This window comes from Ciconia boyciana, chromosome 6 (genome assembly GCF_034638445.1).
Source record: "Ciconia boyciana chromosome 6, ASM3463844v1, whole genome shotgun sequence".
NCBI classification, from domain to species: Eukaryota; Metazoa; Chordata; class Aves; order Ciconiiformes; family Ciconiidae; genus Ciconia; species Ciconia boyciana.
This window is the reverse complement of record NC_132939.1, coordinates 7,116,592-7,143,910: the sequence shown is the minus strand read 5'-3', so window position 1 is coordinate 7,143,910 and position 27,319 is coordinate 7,116,592. Positions and strand designations below refer to the sequence as shown.

Below are 27,319 nucleotides of genomic sequence, written 5' to 3'. Positions count from 1 at the left end.
CTTTCAAACTTTTATATCTCATGTTAATATCAGTAATGCTTCTGCTTAGCTAGCCACAGCAAAATGACTCAATGAAGTTATAGAAAGCTACCCACTGCGAGTCAGCGGTTATCTCCTTCGTAGATGAGATTCGAAGGCAATGAAAAGCTTTGGTGATACGTGCAATTGTTGCTGATCCTGCTTAAGGATTTGGCTAAAAAGGCGGTCAAGGTGGGCCAACATCAGCAGCGAAGAGGGGTTGTGTTCCCAGAATTTGGAAACACGATGGAATATTGACAAAGTATCTAGTGGCAAACAAGAAAGGATGGGAACATATAAAAAAAAAAATCTGTTTTATTTAGAACAAATATTTATAGACTCAGTGGAGAATTAATTGATAGGAGGGAAGGGAAAGGACACCATTAGCCTAGCAGAGGTATATGAAAAACAAAAGTCTTTAAAACTTTAAATCAGAAATGAGATTCTAATTGTGGGGACTGAAATGGGATGTTGCAGTTTAATGTAAGGATAGATTACAGACTTTGAGTTGGCTGTTAGAAAATGCTAAGCTACCTTCTTCTGACGTGTTGGAATCATCATCTGCGGATGAGGCTGCTGGTTCCTGTTTGCTGGTAAACGTGCAAAAATGTTATTTAGTAAGAAAGAACAGCTGTAAAGAGTTAATCTAAATTAGCACACGAAAAGTGTTTAATGATCACGGTGGAGATGGCTGGGCCAGGCAGGCAGGCGGCTGCAGGGCCTGCTGCCTTGCCTGGGCCGGGGCTCCTCCCTCATCCTGGGAGAACTTTACTGGTCAACACAAAACCAGCGGCCGCCGGTTCTGACCCCGTATTGTCCCGGTATCTCTTCCCAGGCGCTGCCTCAGCCCTCGCCGCAGAGGAAGGCGGCTCAGGCACGGCGGGGGAGCGGCGGCCGGAAGCTGAGGCGGCCCGGGGGCCGCCCGCTCCCTCAGGCGGGGAGGCGGCGGCTGAGGCGAGGCGGGCGCAGGCGCGGAGGGAGGCGGGGCGCGTGCTGCGGGCTGGCGAGGCGATTGGCGGCGCGGCGTCCCGGTTGCCATGGCGGCGGGGCGGGGAAGCCGCGGGGGCCGCCGGGAGCGCGGGCGGTGCCGTGCCGTCTGCCGGAGGCCGCGGCGGTGGGGGGGCGGGCGGCCGTTAACCGCCGGCCTCTCCCTCAGGTGCCGCCCGCCGGCATGAGCAGCGGCGCCCGCACCCGCGGCAGGAGGAGGAGGGCCGCCCGCCTCAGCCCGCCGTCCTCCGCCAGCTCCGAGGGCGAGGAGCCCCTCAGTCCCTCCGGCTGCTCCCCGCTCTCCCCCGCGTCCCGCCCCAGCTCCCCGAGCGGCGAGGAGGAGGAAGAGCGGGCGGCGGCCTCCCGGAGCCGGCGAGGCGATAGGTAACCCCTGCGTCTGGGCCCACGTTCGAGCAGGGAGCTCGGGGCCGCCCCTTGCGTGAGGAGCCGGACTCCCGTGCTCGCCTCCCTCTGCTTGAGGCCTTTGTTGGGCGTGGAAGATTATTTCACATCCACATAGATTTGTTTGTATAGATAAGCGCTTTAAGCACCTCGTTCCCTTTTTATGATATCTTGGGAAGTCGCAGGTTACGGCAGTCTTTTCTATAGGCAGTTGAGTATTTTCATGGGTTTGTAAAATATCTATAAGCTGTTGACCTGAGCCTCAGGGTCTTTGCAAGTTAAAAAGGTACAGCCATTCCTGTCATCCTTTTAAGTGTTCTCAGAGACTGAAGGGCTATTTTGCCTAGTGTCTGTAGTTATATTCAGAGTCACTTTTGTGTATATGCATTGCACAGTTCTTGTTCCTGTGGCTTAATTTCATTCCCTTTTAATTACATGCAAACTTTATATGTCTTCTTTCCCTTGGGATCTCCTCTGCTTGACAGGAGAACAAATAATTCTTAATCCTCCCTTTAGAATGGGAGGGGGAAGAGCAGGGAGTGCCTGTCTCATTCTGGAACATGACCTTCGCAATGGAAACTTTGCAGATCTGTGCAGTAACTGATGGTGGATGTAACTAGCAAGACTGAACTGAGCGAAAAGTGACAGCGGGGTAAGGGAAGGACAGCTGAGCTTCACGGGGGGTGCAGGGTTCCAGTGTGGTTCTCAAACTTCCATGGAGAGCAGTGAAGGAATATGGACCACACTGAACTTTTCTTACAAGTATTTCTTGAAAAAGGTGCTAAAAGTGCAGGAAAAGTATTCAAATGTAGTCAGAAATAGAAGCTGCAGACTGAAAAGGATATTAGCCAGTTTACGGTCCCTCCTGTTTCAGGTTTTCTGTTACCTCTCCTTTTACTCCTTCCCAATAAGCAATTTTGTTCACGTACCTTGAAGTTCTGTAGCACTCAATTCGTACTACTACATGTCTCTGCAGCTTGAGATGCTGCTTGAAACGGCTCTCAATTTTTGCGCCTGTTGCTGCAGTATTCCCTGGCAGCAGTAAGATGCAACTGAAGATGACCTCTGTTAGGGCCTGAGTTGGAACAATCTCATGCAACTCTGTGGGCATGATATATACTTCACTCATGCAGACACTGCGTCTGAATAATACTGCTGCTGTGTTGTAATAAGTGTCTACCAAATGTTCGTATAGCAGCTTCCGTGTATAACTGCCAAGATCTCAAAAGAATGATAATAAAAAACACTTCTTACACAGCCACTACCCCCCCCTCCCCCATATGCACACGCTCTCTCAAAGAGTCTTTTTGTTGTTGTTGTCCTCTTAAAACTACACAAAAATCAGCCAGAGGCAGACATTTAATGTGGGAAATGCAGTATCTGCAAAAGAGGCTAAAAACAAGGCCTTGTCAAATGGTGTTAGGCATTTTCATAATTTCATTATGGATCAGTGTTATGTTTGATGGCATGACTTAAGTGAACATACGGTAAATGATAATCACAGTGTTTTCTGTTAATCAGACTTCAGTTCTAATGCCAAACGTATCTAATTTGATTTAAGATACTTATTTTAAAACAAATGTGCACTTGAGAATGTGGTACTTTAAGAATTCTGTTATTTTAATTATTCTGAGGAAGGTCGTAGTTGTGAACATGCTAGCATTTCAGAAGATGGTCCCATAAAATTCAAGGTCTGTGTGGCTCAAAATACATAATCGGTGTGCCAGGGAGAGCGCGACTGGTAGCTGGGATGCACACTGAGAAGGATTGGGTTCCAGTCTGTGCTCCAGTGCAATCTGAGCGCTTTAGACGCAGTACTGCAGAAGAGGAGAAATGTTTCTTCTAACCGTTCTTCATATTGAGCTTGTGTTTTCCCCTGTTTAAACATAATTTTCTGTTATTTCTTACTTGTATACAGTAAGTTTTTATTACTGTGATTTTTTTTTTTTTTTTGAGAAGTTAGTAGCTTGGCCTTTATTACTGATACAAGAAAATACATAGTAAACATTTTTCTTAATTCATTCCTTCTACTAGTACTTTTTCTCAGGTTGGTCTAATATGTCAGCATTATTCTAGTACAAGGTGCCATAATGCAAATTGTGCGCAGCAAAAGAATGTATTGAGGAAGTATCCCTGCCCAAAATGTCAAGTCTGGACAAAGTTGCATTGGTTTCCTGAATTTGAATGCATAATACTTTTATCCTTATCTTTAATAAACTTTCAGAGAGTTATTTTTCTAACAATGTGTTATTATGCATTCTTAAGTTGCATCCCTTATTATATGTACCTGTTTAAAAACTGTCTCTGTTAAATTTTTGGTCTTTGTTAACGCAGTAGCATAAAAGCCCTAGGGTGCAGCAGAACGTGTTGGACAACGCTGGGCTTGGGAGGGCTTGGTCTGTGCTGCTTCTGTCCATGCGTTGTCTGTGTGTCAGGGTGTCTTGTCAGTTCTGTTGTGCTGCATCTCTGTGGCAGCACAGTATAACGAGGGTTGGGGGCTGATTCTGTGTGAGGAAACCAACCGTTTTCAAGGTTAGTTTCAGCGTGAATCAGTTCCCCTGGACATGTCACGGCTTGACCAGTGAACTGTCATGTTAGAGCACACATGTGTGGGTAACAACAATGGAGAAGAGTAGGACAAAACTCCGTAGCACTGACATTGTCCCCAAATGCTTTGTATCACAAAAATATATTCTAAAGATTACTGGGACGTAAAATGTTTTGCAACAGAGTATTGCTGTTCCCTGTGAATATGTAATACTTTTATATTGATAAAAACCAGATATCTTATGCTTAAAAGATTTATTTCAGGAGCATTAACATCATATGCTTGTTTGGATGCCTCTTCTGTAGCTTGAATTCAGCAAACAGAATTACTCACTGTAGTGAAGTATGTAGGTAGGTATTTCCAGAGCCCATACGTCCATATAAAATACTGAAGTGAAGTCTAGTTTCACTGTTTTGTTGTTAAGAAAAAATTCTGTGTAGGGTAGAAGAAATCTTATAAAGAAATCTCTTAGCATGTTTTCAATTTTTGTTAACTTAGAGCCTAGTATACTGTCTTACTTATGAGATAGTACATGTATAGAATATTATAAAAGATATTTCTGGCCTGGGGCTAGGATTGCTGCATTATTCATGAGTAAAGAAGTTATGAGTGAGTTATGCAAGGTATTCTATTAAAAGTCTAATAGAACCTTGTATAATATCATCAAGTATTGTATGCAAGCCATATTTCTTAAGTATGTTTCCTGTGAAAGCTTTTTAGGGTGGAAAACTTTACCTATAAGAGTGAATTGATTCTTAATGCTGAGGTTGCTTGATATCATGAGTTTAGTGCTATAGGACTTGAAAGAAGAAAAAATATTCTTGATTATCCTTTGCTCGCACTAAAGGCCACGGGATACATGGAGCCTCTCTGTGACCAAGGACAGGATGTTAATGTTAAATCTCTGATTTCCCTTGGTTTCCATATGTGAGAAGGAAGGTGACACTTTGATGTTTCTGGTGTTAGTTTTTGTTTAGTTCATAAAAGGTAATGCTTGAATCTGTTCCACAGTTTGGAACAGGGAAAAAAAAAAAAACTCATAAGCTAGAAGTTAATAAGTAGAATGTAAGGGGGATGGTCAGAGGTGCACTATAAATGCCATTTATCCATTCTGGAGATTACTAAGCAAGTAGGAAAATGATGTCATTGTTGTCACAATATGCCATAAAAGAAATGTTATTTTGCAAGGCAGTAGCACTGCATAACTTTTCAATCAAATATATTACACATAATATTCTTTTACATTTTTCATTTTTAATTCAGGAAAGCTGAAGACACTGAAATAGCAGGGAGGAAAAAAGAATCATCTTTGAAAGATAATCTTTCACCATGGGAAGAATGGTTCATTGGCAAAGAGAAGGAACTACGTGCCCGCTTACAAGCTAGAGCTGCAGAGGTGAATACATCAGATCGGCTTGATGTTAAGTCTAATGGAAGATGGCAAGCACAGGAATTTTTTTTTTCTTTTGGTTGTGGAAACACAAGTAGTTTTGTCCATTATTTTTTAGTGTCTTGGGCCTCCATAGTGTTTGTGCTTGACGATGCTGACGTGATTCATGCTACGTGCATTCTCTTTTGCTAAATGTTATGCTTCATTGAAGTGGTGCTGTATAATATTTTGCTTATCCAACTGTCAGGTAATGGTTCGAGTTTAAAGCATTAAAACATTTATATAATTGGTACCTTGATTTTCATCATGGGTACATATGCCTGCATGTAGGTAATAAAACACGACAGGGCGTGTGCTGGGTGTAAGACTTGGTTAGATATGAGGCACAGTGTTGTTACCCACTTAGTGTGTAATTATACAACTGTTTGGTGTCCTTTCCCAGGATAGGTTTCCCTGTCCCAGCATTTTTTTCCCTCCTTTTATCTTTTGCCCTGTTGCAAATGAACAGTTCTTGAATGCTGGGGCAGAATTAAGTGAGAGCTATATCTTATCTTGATTAATATGCGTGGTGGGTTGACCCTGGCTAGACACCAGGTGTCCACCAAAGCTGCTCTATCACTCCCCCTCCTCAGCTGGACAGGGGATAGAAAATAAACGAAAGGCTCATGGGTTGAGATAAAGACAGGGAGAGATCACTCACCAATTACCCTCATGGGCAAAACAAACTCAACGTGGAGAGATCAGTTTAATTTATTACTAATCAAATCAGAGTAGGATAACAAGAAATAAAACCAAATCTTAAAACACCTTGTCCCCACCCCTCCCTTCTTCCTGGGCTTAACTTCACTCCTGATTTTCTCTACCTTCTCCCTCGCCAGTGGCGCAGGGGGACGGGAATGGGGGTTGCGGTCAGTTCATCACGCATTGTCTCTGCCGCTCCTTCCTCCGCAGGGGGAGGACTCCTCACACCCTTCCCCTGCTCCAGTGTGGGGTCCCTCCCATGGGAGACAGTCCGCCATGACCTTCTCCAATGTGAGTCTTTCCCATGGGCTGCAGTTCTTCACGAACTGCTCCAGCGTGGGTCCCTTCCATGGGGTGCAGTCCTTCAGGAGCAGACTGCTCCAGCGTGGGTCCGCCACTGGGTCACAAGTCCTGCCAGCAAACCTGCTCCAGCCTGGGCTCCTCTCTCTCCATGTGTCCACAGGTCCTGCCAGGAAGCTGGTCCAGCGTGGGCTCTCCATGGGGTCACAGCCTCCTTTGGGGCACATCCACCTGCTCTGGCATGTGGTCTTCACCACAGGCTGCAGGGGAATCTCTGCTCTGGCACCTGGAGCACCTCCTCCCCCTCCTTATTCACTGGCCTTGGTGTCTGCAGAGTTGTTTCACATATTCTCACTCCTCTCTCCAGCTGCAGTTGCTATTGTGCAGGGTATTTTTTCCCCCTTCTTAAATATGTTATCCCAGAGGTGCTACCACTGTCGCTGATGGCCTCGGCCTTGGCCAGCGGTGGGTCAGTCTTGGAGGCGGCTGGCATTGGCTCTGTCAGACATGGGAGAAGCTTCTAGCAGCTTCTCACAGAAGCCACCCCTGTAGCCCCCCCACTACCAAAACCTTGCCATGCAAACCCAATACAATATATTTGTAGTTGCAGTTGATTAAATGATACTGTCAGAGCAATCACATCAAAGTTAGATCATTTCTTGCTTTAGTTACTGAGTTACTATTTGACCTTGAGCAGTGTCCTAACCTTTCTGTGACTCACCTTATCTGTGAAGTGAATATAACACACAGCTGTTTTATGCGGGCTACCTCATGTTGTTTATAAAACACCCACTGCTGGAAGGTTCTGGAACAGTCTTTTAGAGGTCAGCATAACACCAAAATAGTTTGTTAAACTTGAGGAATATGGTCTGATCCGTTAATATTCACCACACATTTCATGACTTCCCCTTTAGATTCCCGCTTGGTAATTGTCTCTCCCTATTTTGATTTTCAAGTACAAAAAATAAGCCAAAGTGATTTCTGGTGTCATATAGAAAATTTGGTTTGTGTATGGACTTCTCATGTGGTCTTAAACCTTCATCAGGAACCAAAGCAATTTATTCTTGTGTATCACGCAATAGCGTTTATACAGTACTAAATGTAATCTAGAAGATGTCTCTCTCAACTATATACTAAGAGCGGTCATAGGACAAGCATTACTTAAAGCTGTGTAGAAATCGGTGGAATAGGTAAATGTTTTATTTTTAATTTGTAAGATTTTGAAAACATTAGATGTTAAACCACAATGTAGGCAACTCAAATAGCTTATATCAGGGGAAAAATACAATCAACCATTTTGTAAGATGCCACAAGAGAACAAAGTGTGTGATTGTGATATAAAAATGTATTACTATATTTGCATATTAAAAGTATTCTAAACTGATATCCTAAGAAACAACTGTGAAGTCCCAGATCTTTTGCTGACAGCAGCACTGAGTCTGCCCTGAATGCTGGAAACGTGGATAAACATTTGGAAGGGATAGGGTCTTCTAAGGTATTTACAGTGCCATCACCTTTCACAGAAACTAGGATCCCTGCAATACAGATGTCTCAGAACTCAAAGGAGGTGTTAGTTGCTGTAACTTTGCCTCAATACAGCAACAACTATATTTTCAAACTATGTCTATGTTGTGTTTTCTTTGAGCTCTCTGTAGGCTCCTATTTTTTCTTGATGTCTTACTAAATTGAAATTCAATGTCATAAGAAGAGGGGGTTCTCTCTGAAACTGACTGCAGTGTAGGGACCATAAAATCAGTTTCATGGGAATAATTCCATCTATCTATGTTTGAAGGTATGAATTTTCACTGGTAAATAGCACTTTGTGCTAATGCTACTGTTAAAGAAGCTAGACATCTCAAATTGTTGTCTTAGTCATGTTTTTTCTTTATCGATTCTTTTCCTTGGAGAGATATAAATGGTCACGTATGTACTGTATGTCCTATAAAGATACTTCAGAATTTCTTCTCTCATCTTCAAAATAAAGCTGCTGTTTCAAAGTTTGCTAAAATCTGCAATAATTTTGTCTTTAATAAGCTTTGGGTTAAGCCCTAAGGTTCCTGTAGTTCTGGTACTAAAAATCACAAGTGAGTAATATTTCACTTAGCTTTTGTTGCCTTCCTGAATGCAGAGCAGTACACTGTGTACATTTTAAGTATTGTAGAAAAGTACTGCTGCAAATTAAGATTCCACTGACTGAAAGGGCATTTAAATAAGCTAAGGAGAGATTTGTTATGTTGAATTGTTTCCAAAGCCTAATTAAAATACATATTTCCAGTTCATATTCTAAAAATTATACATTTGCATTGATTGTATTTCATAATATTTCTGTGTTGACTGTCATCCATCTTTTCCAAAATCTTAATGAAGGAAAAATTTCAAAATCTAATGCTTACATTGTTTTAACTGCAGCACTGTTTCCAGTATTGGGTGTATTGGTGTAGATGGTCACCACAGATTGAAGATGTATACTTTTTCTTTAATTAGGAAATGAATATAAAGCTTGAGAAGATGAAGCAAAAGCAAGAATGCGAAAGGAGGAAAAGGATAGCTGAAGAGAAGCACAAGGAATGGGTCCAAAAAAAGAGAGAAGAGGTAAATATTGCTCTGGCTGCAAATATTCTAGCACATACCATACTTAAGTAAAACTATGTAAAATTTACTTAGACTGTTTGGACAACCATGTTTTTAGTTTGCTGAATGAATGGCTGTTTTAACTGAAAATTACAAAACTACACCAACACAGTTAAACATTTTCCTGAGACTGATTTCTTTTTTTTCCATAAGGTATAGAGAGATCTGTTTTCTGAGTAGTCAGATAACTGACAATCGGCCTACATCTTGTGCAGTAGCCTTCTGCTAATTATAGCTGGGGTTCTGGTCTTCAATATACCCTTCTCTTTCTGACTTCCTAGGTTCAATGCCCAAGCATTTTGGGTAAAGTGTACGTCTTGACTGTCTGCAATGCCTTGTACACCGAGTAGAGCCAGAAGAAGGATTTAGTTAAGTACCATTGTGGACAGGCAAATAGTATGGTAGAGTTTAGAGGGATAATTGAGGTGTGAGGCCAGATTCAGGAAATTCTCAGTAGACCACAGTTAGCAGTTGGCAATTCCTTCATCCAAAAAGTCATTTCTGAGTGGGATCAAAAAATTTTTTAAGTTCTCTTGAGAGGGATGCCTAAGTCCAGGGTCAGAAGCAGACAGAATCCTGATCTCAACAGGGCACTGTACAGCTCTGTGTCACCACAAAGCAAGCATGTGTACTGGGTGGCAAAAAAGGGAATGCTTGGGAGGTTTGGGCTTGTTCAGCCCCTGGTAGTTCGTGGGCATATGCGTTCATTGTCTTACAGTCTGTCGCAATACCAGTTGCTTACCGTTCTGTACTTCTGGTTCTGAATAAATCAGGTGAAAATTGATTAAAAATATCACAATGGTACTCGTTGGGCTAGGTATCCAGACCTCATACATTTGTCTTCACCATTTCAGAACTCCTCCTTCACATTCAGTCTAGAACCACTGGAATAACCTATCTTTGGATCTAACCTAATTACTCTTAGTCTCAGTGCTGACTGGATGATTGGCATAAACCTGCCCCAAAATCAATCCTGCTCTAAGCATTTATTATGATGTAGAAAGGATCCTTCCTTATTAAAGTACACAGCAAATAGTAGAAGATTTGTTATTCAGCACAAACAATGCCATTTTCCTCTTCTAAAATGCAAATTAAATTATAGGTGTCTGTAACTATTCATTGGCTTGAAAGAGTTGGGCTGCCTTTTAAAATTGTTCAGAGTTCAAAACAGTGAAAGTTCTCACTCTCTCTCCTCCCCCTGCTCCCCCCCGCCTTCAACTTCTGTAAACTTCTACCTATTTGGGTCCTCCTTGGACCTTTGTCTTTGTGGATTTACTGATTAACTTCTTATTTTCTATTGTCAATGGGAATAGGAGGTCTTTTTTATGGTAATCACATCAGCCCAGAGGAAAGGGGAAAAAAACATATTTGTGTCTGACTTTATCATATTATATTCTGGAAGGATAAGGTCATCCTTAGGCCATGTCCCAAGCTTTTACCAAAAGTAATCTGATTTTCATTTAAATCAGATGATTCATTGGCTAGTCTTTCCTGTAAACCACACTCAAATCAAGAACAAACTGAACTTAAAAGCTTAGCTGTCTTTAGGATATTAACATTTGTGTTGCATAGACCTTACCACTTCAAGTTTCTGCAAGATTATTTGTGGATCTGGACACAGACTGAAGGATAAATATGTCAATTCAGTGACTAAGAAGGTGTTTAAAATTTCGTGAAGATTTCAGATGAAGTTTAAGGTTAGATCCATGAGCACTGACAGTTGCTATGATTTTCTTGGGGAGCGTGTATACATCTCATATTTGTGAAAGCTCACTTCATTTCCTCCTAGAAGCATCAAAAGGTGCTCCTTGAGGCAAAACTCGCAGTATTCTTCACTGAAATATGCATTAAGCACTCACCTTCTTCATATCCAGTTACTGATTCTGAGCCCCTGTGTGTAGACTGCAGAAAATGCTTTACTTGACAGGAAGTAGTACTTTTAAGGATGTTACCTCTATGATCTCCACAAGTCTGTATCATTTCCCAATGCTGAATACCGTACTGATGAAGGAAGTAAGGGACGGTTGAGTGTACATGAAACTTTTTCCTTCATCTTGAGCATCCAGCACCAGGAGACACTGCTGGAAAAATCTTCATACTGTGAACATGAGAGATATTTATGTCAAGTAGAATGTTTGTATGTGCACAAAAGAATTCTGCTGTTTTTCTGTATGCCAAGCCAGTTTTCTCGCATTTTGTTGCATGGCAATGTCAGTTGTGATGCTCTGACTGTTAAATATAGTCCTTCAGGGTCACGTTAGGAAGCAAGGCTTGAGCACTGTTTTTGTTCACTGGCAGTTTCGGTTTTTATTTTTTAATATATATTTAAAACTATATGCTGTGAAGTTTTTTTTATGCTTCCAATCATTTTGCATAAACTATTTTGGAAAATAAAGGAATCATAACCATTTAATATTCTATGTAAATAGCTTTTGTGATTTTAAAAGTTGTAAATGAACCAGAAGTAATATATTGAAATACAAGCTATCAAAGAACATTCTAAGCTGTGAAATATGTTTAGGCAAATACGGCAAAATTTTGCAGCTCACTAGAAATTAAAAACTTGATAAAATCAACTGTCAGGCACTATCCTGGTTCTACTAATGCCTTTACAATTTTCAGTAAGATACTAGATCTCTGCTGAGCAAAAATAGTCTTTCTTTCTCTCCTAAGGTTGAGTCATTTGTGGGCAAACAGCAAATTGTCTGTTTGACTTGTTTTGTTTTAGATGTAATAGAGCTCTATTTTTTGACAAGTCACAGGAATACCAATCAAAATATTTTAACTCTAAAATATCTCCAAACATGCCTTTGATTCCAGAAGAAAATTTGCTCGAACCCAACATGATTTTGTATGGAACTAAAAGTTTTATTTCTGAGTTACTGTAAGATTTATTGGTGAAAAGGAGGTGGGCATGATTATAAATGCTGAGCAAGCAAAGTTGGTGTTCAGTGTCATGTTTTTATTATTAATGTAGCCTTGATTTGAGTGGTATGCAGAACTGGACATAGATCAGCAAAGCCATTAGAATCTGTCTTAATCTTTCTGGAATGTTAAAATGTTTCCTTGATTGCTAATTGCTGTATTTAGACTCCAGTTTGGTAAGGAGCTCTGTGTAGGTAAATCATCGCTGAATTGTGGAGTTTAAAAAGAAAGGAGTTGACATCCTTGATCCCCATCTCAACAGAGAACTCGATCTTGAATAGGTATTGAAAACAAACTACTGTCTCATTTCTTCAGGTTAGAATTAATGCTAATGAAAGCTTATTTTCTCCGTGTCTGTTCATTCTGGCACTTTACATGTTTGGTTTTTTTTTTGGAGGGGGGGCAAGAAAGGACCCATTCTTAGTAGAATGAAGTTTTTTATTGAAAATAAAACCAAGACGTAAAGAATGGCTAGAATTTATAATAGAAAAGAGACCTTTGAAGTCTATTATTTCATGTTTGTATGCTGACTCTGTGTAGATACTGAACAGATGAGTTAACTTCAGTCATTGTTCACCACCACTGAGTAAGTTTAAAAAAACCAAACAACAGCCAACAACACCCTCACCTCCCCCCCCCCAACTTTATCTTGGAAATTTTTGGATTGGGGGACCTACATGTGTGATATATTTTGAAAATCTCCTCTCCATAGTGGCATCTTTGTGACTTGTGTCTTGTCAAATGTGTTCTTGCTTAACAAATAAAAGTTTTGTGACTGTTTGGCTTAGCAGGCTGTAGATGATACCAAGACTGTTTACAGACTTGGGTAAATAACAGTTTAAGGCGGAAGATAAAAAATACTGCTTAACATCTTCAGAATATTTGGGAATCCCATTTCTGGTTCCTTCCAAGGATATTTTTCTCTCATCTGGATTCTGATGGATTCATACATGATGACAAAACTCTGGCTGGGTATAAAATATGCAAAAAACATGCAATAGGTGAGGTCATAGATGTTCAGAGTTGATCACTCGTTCATACTTTCTTTTGTAGTGTCTCCTTTGAAGACCCACCACTATTCAGAATTTGTCCAATATGGTTCAATTCCAAGTTCCTTCACAGTGTGACCGGGCACTGGTTGTACTGCCTGATAACTTACTGTGTTCTACTCAGTGGAATTTTCTGGAGATGCTAGCGAAAAGCTTCTTTTCTGTTTTGGAAAATATGTAAGCTTCTGTCTGAAGCCAGTTTGGGTTTTTTGCCCTCATTTGCCCTTGAGTTAGTTAATTCAAGACACATGTAGCCTTCTTCCAGGAAGGAGACTTTACCGTTACAACCTCATCTCCCAGGAATGAGGTGCAGTATGGAGAACTCCTTGCTAGAGTTTGGTTTATAAAACCTTTGTCTTTCCAGACTCCCTTTCTTCATTATTCTGTGTCCTCTTACTGGTATTTCTCTAAAGAACTGAGGATGGTTTTGACATTTATGTCGTCTCATGTGAAATGTTATCTTCATGTAAACAGGGACCCAGCCCCTGCCTTTATAGCTTGTAAGCATAATTTGGGTTTGACTTGTCCACCTATCAAGTGTGCTGTGTTCACAAGACTGCCTCTGAAGAACCCCAGTTATGTATGACTGACTTCCTAATGTTTTGCTATAGAATAGGAAGCTTGTTGTTGGCAGTAGCAAGTTTTTTTCTTTTCCTGTTTTACATGAACTTTTGATCCTGAGATGTGGTGTCTCTTTCTTTCCTTTCAACAGCTATGGGATTGAACACTTAAGTAAGGTATATGTAATTGCTGAATTACTGATTAATTGCCTTCAAATCAAAGTACCAAAAGCTTTGAGAAATGCATTGTGGATGCATAAACTGTGAAGTGTCTGTAAACTGATGTGACTGTTTAATTCTTTAGAACATTGTCATAAATCAGAACCTCTTATGAATTAATGCTGAATAAAATATTAGGATTAAAGGTCAGACCTGATGACAATAGCTTTTTGATTAAATATTTTAAAAATTAACACTGATGCAGTGCATGCCACCCTCTATGCTCTATTTAATATTGTATCTTCCAATCATATTTAGTCCACCTTTAGTGACTCTGCAAAGCGACTTCATTCTTACAATGCCAATAGAATGTGAACTTAGAAATATCTAGCATATTCAATTCATGTATATGCATATGTGTAGATATAAATATTTATATTATATATTGTTGTGGGTTAGCCCCGGTAGGTAGCTAAGCCCCACACAGCTGCTCACTCACTCCATCACAGTGGCATGGGGGAGAGAATCAGAAGGGTAAAAGTGAGAAAACTTGTGAGCTGAGATAAAGACAGTTTAGTAGGTAAAGCAAAAGCTCTGCACGCAAGCAAAGCAAAATAAGGAATTCATTCACTACTTCCCATCGGCAGGCAGGCGTTTAGCCTTTGCCAGGAAAGCAGGGCTCCATCACGCGTAACGGTTACTTGGGAAAACAGATGCCATAACTCCTAACATCCCTCCCCTTCCCCCTTTCTCCCAGGTCTTATTGCTGAGCAGCACGTCATATGGCATGGGATATCCCTTTGGTCAGCTGGGGTCAGCTGTCCCAGCTGTGTCCCCTCCCAACTCCTCGTGCACCCCCAGCCTACTCGCTGTCGAGGCAGAGTGAGAAACAGAAAAGACCTTGAAGCTGTGTAAGTGCTGCTCAGCAATAACTAAACCATTGTTTTGTTATCAACACTGTTTTACTCACAAATCCAAATCACAGCACCACAAGAGCTGCTATGAAGAAAATTAACTCCATCCCAGCCAAAAACCAGTACATATATGTGATACATATATTTGCAGCAATAACTGAAATCTCAAAAGTGGAATGCTTGCATCCCAAAATAACTGCAATTCTGAAACTCGTGTTGTTAACATCCTTGTCTTTAGTCTTTAACTTGCATATAATACTTTATGCTATTAATGTGATATCTAGCAAAGCTGTAAGAGCACAAGCAGTGAGGTTACACATTTTACATTGGAAAAACTAATTCTTCTAATACCAATCGTAATTTGACTGTAGCATTTCAAATGCTTACTGCGTTGTTGAATAGAGAATAAGGCATCACTTTTTATTTTTTCTTAAAAATAAATATAAGCAAAGCAGGCGTTAATCGTAGAACTTTGATGTGCAACTTTTTTTCTTGTTCATTTTTTCTTTCAGTAAGTCCCCATTACTTACTGAAAAATATAATTTTAATGGAGAACAGGTACAGGATGGGAAAATTCTGTTCTGATGCTTTTTCATTGAAAATTTTGTTCTTATAGTTTACTTTGCTACTGGCTGATAGTCTTTATAAGAAGGAAGAAGCAGGAAGAAGTATGAAAGCCTAGAACAAACACACTATGAAATAACAAATGACAATTTTTTTGGAGCAGACTTCCCTTTCTTGGTGTGCTGCATGATTCCTCCCAGAAGAGAGACGTAGTTTCCAACTCTTACTCCAAAGATTTTTTGTTTAGTGCATACTTTATGTCGCCGTTGTTAATATAGAACACAGATTGTTCAGCAGCTTGAGCATGACTTTCAAGTTAAAAAGTCATGCTCACTGATGCTCTCTTTCTTTCATCCAATGAATCGTTAATTATTTTGTGAGGAGTGGTACCACTTCAACAGAAGGGGTGGAGAATCCTGTCATCCCAGCCTGCAGCCTGGTAGGTGGAGTCTTCTCCCCACAGTGGGACATGTTAGTTTGAATCCCCTCAGGCAGAGAGGTAATGAAAACCGGATCTTCCCTGTCCTAGGTTAATGTTCTAACAGCTGAACTATTATTCTGAGTCAAAGCAGTGGTTGCTGCTAAATTTTTTGTAGCGCCTGATGTGCTATGGTTTTTGCTGATACTTCAGACTTGAAAGAGATGCTGAGATGTTCACCTTTTTCAAGACTGAACCCTTTCAAGAAATGTATTTGTGAGAGAAGCTTAAATATCTAGCATAAATACCTTCCAACCTTGAGAACCAACATAATTTAAGAATTTAAATTTTCTGTTTATGTGCCCAAGTATCTAAACTTTCTTTTGTAACTCTGGGCTTAATTTATTAAGAGGGGTTTTTTTCTGCGTATTGTGGGGTTTTCAGTGTCTAGACCTGGAGTACTTTACAAAACAGTCTTTTTTTTTTTTTTTTTTTAGCACAGTGGTGTTGTGTCTTTACACAAAACTTTTCTGTGAGGTCATGCATGGCCAATGCCATGGGTATTGTGTCCAGACTTACCTCTAGATTTCTGTAAGCAGAATGAACTAATTTCTCATAGTTAGTGTTAGAATGAGTTTTAGACAGACTTGTGGAGGAGGAATTCAGAGTGGCAGATGATTAAAATACAAGTGCTCATGTATTTCAGCAGCATTCGTGGAGTCTGCATTCTTCTGAAGACCTCGAGAGTGTTCAGGGACCAAGTACACTATGACTTTCTGCTTGTCACATATATTGAGTACCCACATGAAAAGAACACAGTCTGAGAAAGATCCATGTATGTAACCATCTTACAATTCTCCAATTACTAGACTGCAGTGGGGTCTGCATTGACTTTGTGTGAACTTGAGCAGTAAATCGTTGTAAACCTGCCTGTCAGTAGACAACTGCAGCTCAGTGTTGTTTCACTGACCTCCTTTCTAGCTTCTTGTTCTTTTCACATGCCAATTCTGGAGAGATTAAAGAAGTATTTCTGTGGGCTAGGCTTGGTGACTGAGCTGTGTAATAGGGCTAAATTGAAAAGATAATAACAATTGGCTGAACAACCCAGATTTCTGAGGCTGTTAAATGTGATTGATGTTCAGGATTATTATGAGGATAAATGAGGAAATTTGGATGTATGTTTTGATGTTGGCAGTGTGGACTCTTCCTATATTTCACCATCAGTCAGCATAAAATGATGCTAGAATATGGTAGCTAAGATGTCAGAGCAAACAGCTGTGAAATAGAACCATCAGTTATGCATGAAAAGAAAAATGTTGTCGCATTCTGCAGACTAGAAAATGGGAAAGGATTGCTGTGAGAAGTATCTTAAAAATATTAACCCCAACATTAATTTCTGGAAATACTTCTCTGTAGTGACACTCTACATAGAAAATGCAGAACAGAAAGCAGCTCTGCACTTGACCCTTTCTAGCCTTTCACGTAATCATTTATATGAAAATACAGAAATATATATTTTATTAATTTTCTTCCAGTTGGATATAGTGTCTCTGTTTTGATGGCAATTGGGCTGTTTTCTGCCAGGAAAATTATTTAATATTTCTACCTTCTGTCAGGAAGAAAGTGGGATGCTGCTTCAAATTTTAAATTCCTTTGACAATTTCCCATATATACATAGGTCTGATTTTTCTTGAAAAGTTAGTAGTTCTGCTGATGAGACATTGGTTTGGTACTGACTCAGTGAGACACATGCTGCCTACTGAGTCACCATCATTGCTTTGTGGGACGGCTGGACTTGTTTTGGGTGGGGGATTTCCAAGTACTGACCTAGCCCAGGCTTCATTAGGTTCCGAGGGTTGATAGGATCACAGCCCAGAGCAGTGAACCCGCAGGCCAGATTTGTATCCTTTCTCCTTAATAATGTCCTTGGGTGGGGCAGCGGGAGAACAAGCCTTTCTTGCAATGAGTAATTGGATGTTTTACAATCAATACCTTAATTTATGTAATACCTGTAATCATATTTTAAAGTGTATGTAAATTTGCTAGTGGTTTAGTGAATACATCATGTCTGTTTTGAACACAAGATCAAAGAGAATTTTTAAAACCCAATCTGACAACACCAAGCATAAACAAATTATGTAATTTCCCTTCCCCCCGTATATACGTGGAAGGAGTGTGAAGGGAGGATTGAAGAACATGTACATTAATGTGCACATTCCTAGCATTTTTGATAGACTTGTATAAGGGAAAGTAATGAGGATTTGGGGAAGCCATGAAGGCGAGGGTGACAGGAGCTTGACATGAAACAGGTTATTAAAGCAGCTGGGAATGTGGTGTACACTAGCTTTATGAACAAAAGCTGTTCTGGGCACGAGAGAAAGAGGAAGCGTTTCTGATTTGTCTGCAGAATAATTTCTAGGCAGCTGCAAAGTCTGCAATTCTGCAGGGACTCTCCCTGTCTTAAGGATGTCTCGCTGGAAGTAAAACTTAGCAATAGTTGTGGCTTTCATGGTGGTGTGCCTGGCATATCATTGTTTACATAGGACCTAATTTAACTTTGGGTCAGCCTAGATAGTGGCTAATCTCATCTGAAGTATTGTGATTAAAGATACATAATTTAAGAAGCTTCCCTGCCTTTTAATTACAGTCTTTAGAAAGGTTTTTAGTCTGTTTTCTACTTATAATTGTTGTCCAATATTGAACAATTCCCCCAGGTATGGAAGGGCCCCATTTTTTTCATTTTCTCCTACATTTATTTTCATGCTTTTTATATTATAGGACCCTTAGATAAAGACTGTAGCTTTGAAAGATCCTTACTTTTGTAACTTACTTTCACGTACGATAGAGGTAAGCCAGCAAACAAAAAAAGATTTGAAATCTTTGTAAGCCTTCTTCACCAATGGTTTTAACTCACTGTTTTAGCATATATCTCTCGTCTACATTAATACTTTTTGTGTCCCAGACTATCATTGCCTTGAAACAGCAGTTGTTGAGAGATGCATGTGGGAAATATTTGGTAATGAAGGGACAGCAGAACAGCTCTGAATAAAAGAGATGAAAATGAATTTTAAACAAAGAAGGAGGAAAAGCTTAGACAATTGGTTATTTGTTTTTCAGGCAGGTGATACTTAAGACCTGCATAATTTGCCCAAAATAGATTATTTTTCCTTTTCCTAATTTAAGCATGGAAGGGTTTGTTTAATGTTAAGAAAGATCTTTTTTCTATTCTTCACTAATACAAAAACGTTTCAGAATCTCAACTTTTTTTTTTCCCAGAATGAAATTCTTTTTTTCATTGGTCTTATTTCACAGAATCATAGAATTGTATAGGTTGGAAAAGACCTTTAAGATCATCGAGTCCAACCGTAAACCTAACACTACCAAGACCACCACTACACCATGTCCCTAAGCACCTCATCCAAACGTCTCTTAAATACCTCCAGGGATGGCGACTCAACCACTTCCCTGGGCAGCCTGGTCCAATGCTTGCTAGCCCTTTCAGTGAAGTAAAATTTCCTAATATCCAGTCTAAACCTCCCCTGGCGAAACTTGAGGCCATTTCCTCTTGTCCTAGCACTTGTTACCTGGGAGAAGAGACCAACCCCCACCTCGCTACAACCTCCTTTCAGGTAGTTGTAGAGAGCGACAAGGTCTCCCCTCAGCCTCCTTTTCTCCAGGCTAAACAACCCCAGTTCCCTCAGCCGCTCCCCATCAGCCTTGTGCTCCAGACCCTTCACCAGCTTCGTTGCCCTTCTCTGGACACGCTCCAGCCCCTCAATGTCTCTCTTGTAGTGAGGGGCCCAAAACTGAACACAGTATTCGAGGTGCGGCCTCACCAGTGCCGAGTACAGGAGCACGATCACTTCCCTAGTCCTGCTGGCCACGCTATTTTTGATACAAGGCAGGATGCCATTGGCCTTCTTGGCCACCTGGGCAGACTGCTGGCTCATATTGAGCCGGCTGTCAACCAGCACCCCCAGGTCCTTCTCTGCCAGGCAGCTTTCCAGCCACTCTTCCCCAAGCCTGTAGCGTTGCATGGGGTTGCTGTGGCCCAAGTGCAGGACCTTGCACTTGGCCTTCTTGAACCCCATACAATTGGCCTCAGCCCATGGATCCAGCCTGTCCAGGTCCCTCTGGAGAGGGACCTCTGCTTGAGGTTCCTCCCCTCAAGCAGATCAGCACTCCTGCACAACGTGGTGTCATCTGCAAACTTACTGAGGGTGCACTCGATCCCTTCGTCCAGATCATTGATAAAGATATTAAGACTGGCCCCAACGCAGAGCCCTGGGGAACACCACTTGTGACCGGCCGCCAACTGCAGTAAACTCCATTCACCACCACTCTTTGGGCCCGGCCATCCAGCCAGTTCTTAACCCAGCGAAGAGTACACCCGTCCAAGCCATGAGCAGCCAGTTTCTCCAGGAGAATGCTGTGGGAAACCATGTCAAAGGCTTTACTGAAGTCTAGATAGACAACATCCACAGCCTTCCCCTCATCCATTAGGTGGGTCACCTTGTCGTAAAAGGAGATCAGGTTGGTCAAGCAGGACCTGCCTTTCCTGAACCCATGCTGGCTGGGCTTGATCCCTTGGTTATCCTCTACATGCTGTGTGATGGCACTCAGGATGATCTGCTCCATCAGCTTTCCTGGTACCGAGGTCAGGCTGACAGGCCTGTAGTTCCCCGGGTCCTCCTTCTGGCCCTTCTTGAAGATGGGTGTCACATTTGCTAATCTCCAGTCAGCAGGGACCTCCCCAGTTAGCCAGGACTGCTGGTAAATGATGGAAAGGGGCTTGGTGAGCACTTCTGCCAGTTCCTTCAGTACTCTCGGGTGGATCTCATCAGGCCCCATAGACTTGTGAGTGTCCAAGTGGTGCAGCAGGTCACTAACCATTTCCCCCTGGATTATGGGGGCTCCATTCTGGTCCCCGTCCCTATCTTCCGACTCAGGGGGCTAGGTACCCAGAGAACAATTGGCCCTGCTATTAAAGACTGAGGCAAAGAAGGCATTAAGTACCTCAGCCTTTTCCTCATCCTTGGTCACTGTGTTCCCTCCCCCGTCTGCTAGGGGCTGGAGATTCTCCTTAGCTCTCCTTTTGCTGCTAATGTATTTGAAGAAGTATTTTTTGTTGTCTTTTACAGCAGCAGCCAGATTGAGCTCTAGCTCGGCTTTGGCCCTTCTAATTTTCTCCCTGCACAGCCTTGCTACACCTTTGTAGTCCTCCTGAGTTGCCTGCCCCTTCTTCCAGAGGTCGTAGACTCTCCTCTTTTTCCTGGGTTCTAGCCAGAGCTCTCTATTCAGCCAGGCCGGTGGTCTTCCCCGCCAGCTTGTCTTTCGGCACCTGGGGACAGCCTGTAATTTGTAATTATTATTTGTAAATAATAATTTTATCACATGTACAGGCCTTACAAACAGTGTTGTGAAATCATATTAATAAGACTTCAATTATTTTGTAGTTTATGGAGTTTTACATTCCAGAATATGCATTGAAATTGGAGAGTGTTCATATCTGACCATTTTCTCTACACTGCAGAACAGATTCAGCTGACCTTCTCTAGAATGTATTAGAAGTGAAATGAAAAAGAAAAAACAAACCAAGGAGAAAATATAGTTAATAGCTAATTGTTTTGTGAAACTGTGTGCAGTGTGTGCACAAATAACTCTTTGTCATCAGATTAGAATACTTGACGAGAGTATACCAAAACAGTGGTACTGAAAGTATCATCATGGTTTAGGTGAAGAAACATCCATCTCAGAGATTATGGTAAATACAGTTAATAAGGCATAGCTTGTAAAAGGGGGGAAAAAACCCCAGAGTTAATAATGCATAATTTAGCTGCCAGTGTTAAAGTTGTAGTAATGCTTCTAGTGTTGGCAAACATAGAGAGGGCCACACTAACTCAAGCAATTCTGTAAACTGACTTCTTCTGATAAGGAGTCTGCAGTTTAGCGTTATGACATTCTCAGAAAAAAATGAATGCTGAGAGTAAGCTAAGATTATGCTTAGAATGATTTCTTTATCGAGACAATTCCATGTAGTGTGGATAAGGATTCAAACATGAAAGCGTTTATCATCCAGTACTACATCTTACAAAAAATTGGCAAACGTTTTAGCCTGAAAGCATTGCATTTTCTCTTTATTGACCCTGGTTTTGCACCTTGTCATCTCATCCAATAAATGGCAGAAAGGAGTTAGTGTTTTTGCAGGGCAATACAAGCTAAAGTTTTTATTCTGTATGATGCTACTATATTGGATTGGGGGGCATGGGGAGCAGGGTGGAGCTCTAGTTTTTCTGCCTTTTTGCGCTTATAAGAGGTGAAATGGGAAGGGAATTATATTCCTGCTCTTCTTGTAAATGTGTTTTTCCGCTTTTCTGTAATGAAGACAGACCCAGTTTATTATACTTTGCAGTTGTAGTTCTAGGCATTTGACATTCATACTGCCAACTATAATAATTCTGAGTCAGCATAAGTTCCTGCTAAACTACACATCTCCTTTGTTCAAGAGGAATATGCAGGGGAGCATACAAGAAAAAGATTTCTTAAAAGAAAAGCAACATTTTTATTCAGCAGTTCTTTTCTATGAAGTGGAAACTGTTTGATCTCAAGTCTTCTGCCTCTCCTCCAAGTCATGTGCACAGCTTGTCTGGTAAAGATTTTTGCCTCTGCGTGTGTATGCAGTTCTTCAGACCTAAGCAAGCTAAGCAGAAGTAGTACTGAATCAGTAGAATCCCAGACATTTCATAAAGGCTACAGGGAAGGGAAGTGAGAGCTATTGTTAGTCTTCAAATGAAAATACCTCCCTCTCCAGATCAAGAAAAGGCCATCAATATGTGCTTGTTAGCTTAGAGAATGGTCCCCAAAACATTGTTGTGTACCGTTAGGTGCACACACACCGAAAAGACATAGAAGTGAATGACACCTCTGTGTATTCTGTCTTCCAAATTATACAGGTAGCAATTTAACTTCACACTCAGTTACCATTTTCTGCCTACCCTAGAATGTGTTTTCTCGTTTTCCCTTTCGTCGTTTGAAAAGGAGAAATGTGTAGATTGATTCGTAGAAGAAGTCCATATGCGAATAAACTAAAGAATATAAAAAATGTGGAGAATACTACAAAGCATGAACTGGATTCTCATGTGAACTTATTTTCATATCAATTTATGCTTAAGTGTGCTGAACAATCTGCATATCTCAGTGACTCTTAGAAGGGGGTAGTTTGCCTAACTTCCATTTGGAACTGTAAGTTTGCTCTGGATTCACTGAAAAGTAAAACTAACACACTGTGGTCAAGAATTGCAACATATATTTCTTTCCTGGAAATATTGAGAAGTGTCTGAGGTGTTTTTAAAAAAGTCTGAATAAATAAAACAGAGTAATAACCATAATAGCATAAGGAGTGCTGAAAGTAAATTTTTTATGATGTTTTCTGACAAGTTTATATGTTTAAAACTATTTTATCTGGAACCTAGCGATGAATAGGTTCTGTCTTCAAAGAGCGTGCAATGTGATTTTTTTTCAGGGCTATGATAATTTTATTTGTAATTATGCAATAAAGTTAACTGTATCCCTCAAAAGAATTGCCCATTGAAATATACTGAAAAGTTTCTATTCTGTTTCTTTGATCTGTTTCATGTAGGAAAGAAGGGAAAGGGAACGAAAGCTGAGCAAAGAAATGTCAGAAAAAGCCACAAAGGAACTAGAAAAAATGCAGTTACAAGAAAAAGCTGAAGTAAAGTATAAAGAATGGTTAAAGAAGAAGAGAGCTGAAGAGGCAGAAAAAAAGAAGAAAGAGAAGGTATTAATCAACTAATCATTTATTTGAAAGGCGTTACCTAATCTCTAACTTATATTTAATACATTGGTGGATTGAATTGATTAGAATTTGTCAAATGGCAGTGTTGTACATGAAAAAAACTTTCAAAAGTTGTAATGTTAGTGCATTGAAGACATTGAGGTATGTTCAGCAAAGCAAGATGCATATTAACACATTTTTGTTAATAGTCTTTGCAAACCCACTGCAATTGTGATATGATAAGGGAAAGAGAAATGCAAACCACGCGGTGTACCTTTATTACTCAGTCCTTTGCAGGGTGACCCAGACAGAAAATAGGTGGCATTCTGGGCATTTTTCTCCCAGCACCACTATTATCATTATATTATCATTATACTTGCACATATTTCTAATTAAAAGCATTTTTCTTCATATCTCTCTGTACCAATCTGATGCTAGGAGTTCTAATTTTAATGTATTTCATATTAATTAATCAACTATGTATTTTTATAATAAACTTCAGAAGACCTCTTACTTGTAAGCTTCCTAAAGTACAGGCTTTGAGGTCCTCTAGTTCACTACGACAAATGCTCTAACAAGGCTACACTTGCAGGAGTCATCCAGAATTCCTCTGAAATATCACATATTGGTAATGATTATGCCTGAAAACTATGAAATGTGTGACCAGATGTCTTATCTGTGAAGTTGATTGGTTGTATTTTAAATTAATTAACATTGCAGTATAATTTTTCAGTAGAACGTCTAATATTATAGGAGTACCATGCTACTGTTGTAGCTAAGTGTGGGGGAGGATTGCGGTGAGAGGAATTTATGTATATTTCCCCTGTAATTACAGCAGTTGTTCTTAAAGTGCAGACCACATTTGTAAGTATTTCACAAGTGCATATAATAATTTCTTTGGATTAACTTTAAAATACTGTAAGCTGTATCAGATCAATTTTCAGGCCTTAATGACCTTAATTTTGCAGTCTTTCAAAATTTCCTATACAATTAAAATACGCTTAAATATTTTGTACTGGTGGTGTTTATTGCCTGGTTAACAAACTGATTCTGTGTCTCTGCTGAGCCTCTAAAATGCACAGCACAAGGACCTTGAAACCCAAGAAAATGAAAGTCATCAGACAGATTTAAACCGTGTGCATTCTTTTAGTCATGTCTTCATTACGTAGGTTCTTATACACCATGTTCACAGTATCAATTAAACTTAGTTTAAATCCAAATGCCATGCTTAAACATACTGTTTTTACTCTTTCTTCTGATTAATGGTTCCGCAAGCCTGCTCCAGGCTTGGAGGCAACCCAGTCATGGCTGAGATAGGGCTGTACGAATATGGGTAAATGAGAAGGGTGGATGGCTGTCCCAGATGCAATAGCCTCTTTAGGTTAATTGCAGCACAGTAGGCCCTGGTCATCTGCCCATTGTGTTCAGAATATCTTCTACATGTAGTCTTCCAAAAGGTTTCTGAGAGCTTTTTCTCAGAGAAACACTGGATTAATGTGGAGGTTGATTCCCCCCCCGGCCCCGACTTAAAGAAAAAAAAAGCAACTTTTCTACTGTCAGGAAAATGTATTTGTGTTTGAAAACACATTTGAAATATACTTAGCAGTCTGGGAATCTGCAAAAGATTTATTTACCATTTTGTGTATATTGTACAGGGCTTTGTCTATAAGTGTCTAAGATTTTTTTATTTTATTTTTAGGAAAAAGAAAAAGAAAGGGAAGCTGAACTACAGGAGAAGAAAGCAAGATCAGAGAAGATCTTTAAGGAATGGCTACATAATGCTAGAAATAAACCACGTCCAGCTTTAAATGGTTATGGCTACCCACGTGGGAAGTCTACAGGTTTGTACTTCTACTACACATATGTCGTGACTTAGGTTTGTGGTTCCTTCCCTCTAGTCTTTTAATGTAAAATGAAGCCTGTTTAAGATTTTCATCCAGCATCTAATTTTGGCACATGGGAATGAATATCTCATATGGTGTAAGTCAGATAAGCTTTTACTCTGAGACCCTTTGTGCATTTTTCATAGCCCTTCATGTTATTTGGGAGGAAAAGGGTTTTATTTGAGAGAAAAATGTAGCATACCAAATTATAACTGATTTTGGTCTCATTTTCTTTATCAGGCATAGGAATCACTAGAGCCAGTTACTGGTGCCTGTGAAGCAAATCAGTTATGTTAGCATCCTTGTGAAGTTAGTGTTTGTGTTACAGAAGGTGTGTGCCAACTTATCGCACCTGAATCCCTCTTAGAAAAGAGGTGTTTTTTTGAGATGCAAAGATTAATAAGAGGCTTACAGAAGTCCTGTCTGAAAAAGGAGACATGGGAATCAACGTGTGTTCTGAGCTAAGATTTCCTTTCCATTTAGCTTTACACCTGCATCGCACCTTCTTGGCTTCTGTAATCCTATTCGTTTTTCGTTCTGAAGGGAAGTGTTAAAGAGAATGCTGTTGATAGTCTGGTGTTTTATGAGGCTCGCTTTATTTTTGTATTTTTTGCCATCCCACATGGTACAAAAGCAGAAGATCAGTAAGAAATAGTATTACATTTTATGTTTGAGTGCTTAATTAAATTTTCTTTATATATATAGTTTTGCCTTTATTTTTTCATAAAATTAAAATCATGGCTATTATTTTAATTTGCAACAGAAAATATTTTAGGACCTAAATTCCAGGCTCTGAATGTTTAAGAAAATGTATAAAGCACGTGAATAACCTTTGCTCTTTTGCATCTGTTTATAGATGGTGATACACTTTGCTTTCATGTTTTGTTTTGGACCTTCATTACTTCCCCACAGCTGCAATCGCTTGTTTAACTGATTTTTGAAAAATATTTCTCTACTCAGTTGTGTTCATGCAATAGAATATATTACAGGCTTTGTTTTACCCAACCACATGATGTATGCACTGAGATTTCACTACAGACAAATGACTGATAGGGTAACATGTTCCTTCTGTTACATTTTAGGTTTTCTGATATTGCTTTATGGGCCCTAGGTTATTAATGGCAGATTATTAATGTCTGTGCGGACAATCAGTGTATTTTTCTCCTCAGTAAAATGAAGAATAACAGTTAAGCAAAGATGGAAAAGTATCTGAGCTTTGCATATGTCGTGACAGGAAGTTTGACTTAGAAATGCTTTGAAATAGTGCAAATTAGCCAATTCATAGACATTTACAGCTTTTAAGTATACAAAAGACTGAGCATTCTGAATGTTACACAGCATTCAACCTGCTTATTATTTTAAATAGAGATGAAGAATATGCCAGTTACTGGTAAAAAAAAAAAAAGGTGGAAGATTTATTACTTTGAATCATTTAAATTGTGATGTGCTTACGCTGTCTTCCTCTGAAGATGTTGTGGTGTCTTTGTTAGTCCAGATGATTATTATAACTGCTTGCATTGTAAAGCTTGTAGTATAAATATTCTTTTTTAGTTATGTGTATTTTCTAAACATTTTAGGGTATGCTGGTGGAAATTCATATCCAGCTCCAGCATATTGTAACCCCATTCCTTGGAAACCTGTGCATGTGCCTCCTCCAAAGGAAGACAATGTTCTTACCACGAAGAAGAGTAAGAGGCCTGTATCTTGTCAGTCACATGCGTCTTCGCCTATGGTAATTTATAAGCCCAAGAACAACCCTTGTATTAGATCCTTGTGCAGAAAGCAGTTATAGTACAGAAGACAAAACTATTCTTATGATCTTGAGTAAACAGGGCCATAAACATGAAGTTATATGTAGTTACATGTCCGAAACAGGCTGGGTTTTTTTGTTTTTTAATTTTTTTGAACAGGTTTTGTATTTACAGCTAACTGACCAATCAGCTTTTTTATATGTTTTTTATATGTTGCATTTAAAAAAAAAAAAAAAGAAAAAGAAATGTATGTCAATACCAATAAAATGCACAGGATTGTTTCT

General features: G+C 40.0%; 1 protein-coding gene across 1 annotated transcript; it reads left to right on the top strand.

The window, feature by feature from the left end:
- Positions 1-1,081: 1,081 nt before the first annotated feature.
- On the top strand, positions 1,082-27,319 carry CCDC34 (coiled-coil domain containing 34). Its single transcript, XM_072865541.1, has 6 exons — positions 1,082-1,389; positions 5,219-5,351; positions 8,871-8,978; positions 23,246-23,404; positions 25,101-25,242; positions 26,862-27,319. Exons 1-6 carry the CDS (start codon positions 1,190-1,192, stop codon positions 27,074-27,076), a joined length of 957 nt encoding a protein of 318 aa, XP_072721642.1. The 5' UTR covers positions 1,082-1,189; the 3' UTR covers positions 27,077-27,319.

What these genes read in the sequence shown, in the direction of transcription:
- CCDC34 (XM_072865541.1), top strand. Translation starts at nt 1,190, where the DNA reads ATGAGCAGCGGCGCCCGCACCCGCGGCAGGAGGAGGAGGGCCGCCCGC. An exon ending in TCCAAAAAAAGAGAGAAGAG is followed by an intron (nt 8,979 to 23,245) that starts GTAAATATTGCT and finishes TGTTTCATGTAG; the next exon opens with GAAAGAAGGGAAAGGGAACG. An exon ending in CCCACGTGGGAAGTCTACAG is followed by an intron (nt 25,243 to 26,861) that starts GTTTGTACTTCT and finishes TAAACATTTTAG; the next exon opens with GGTATGCTGGTGGAAATTCA.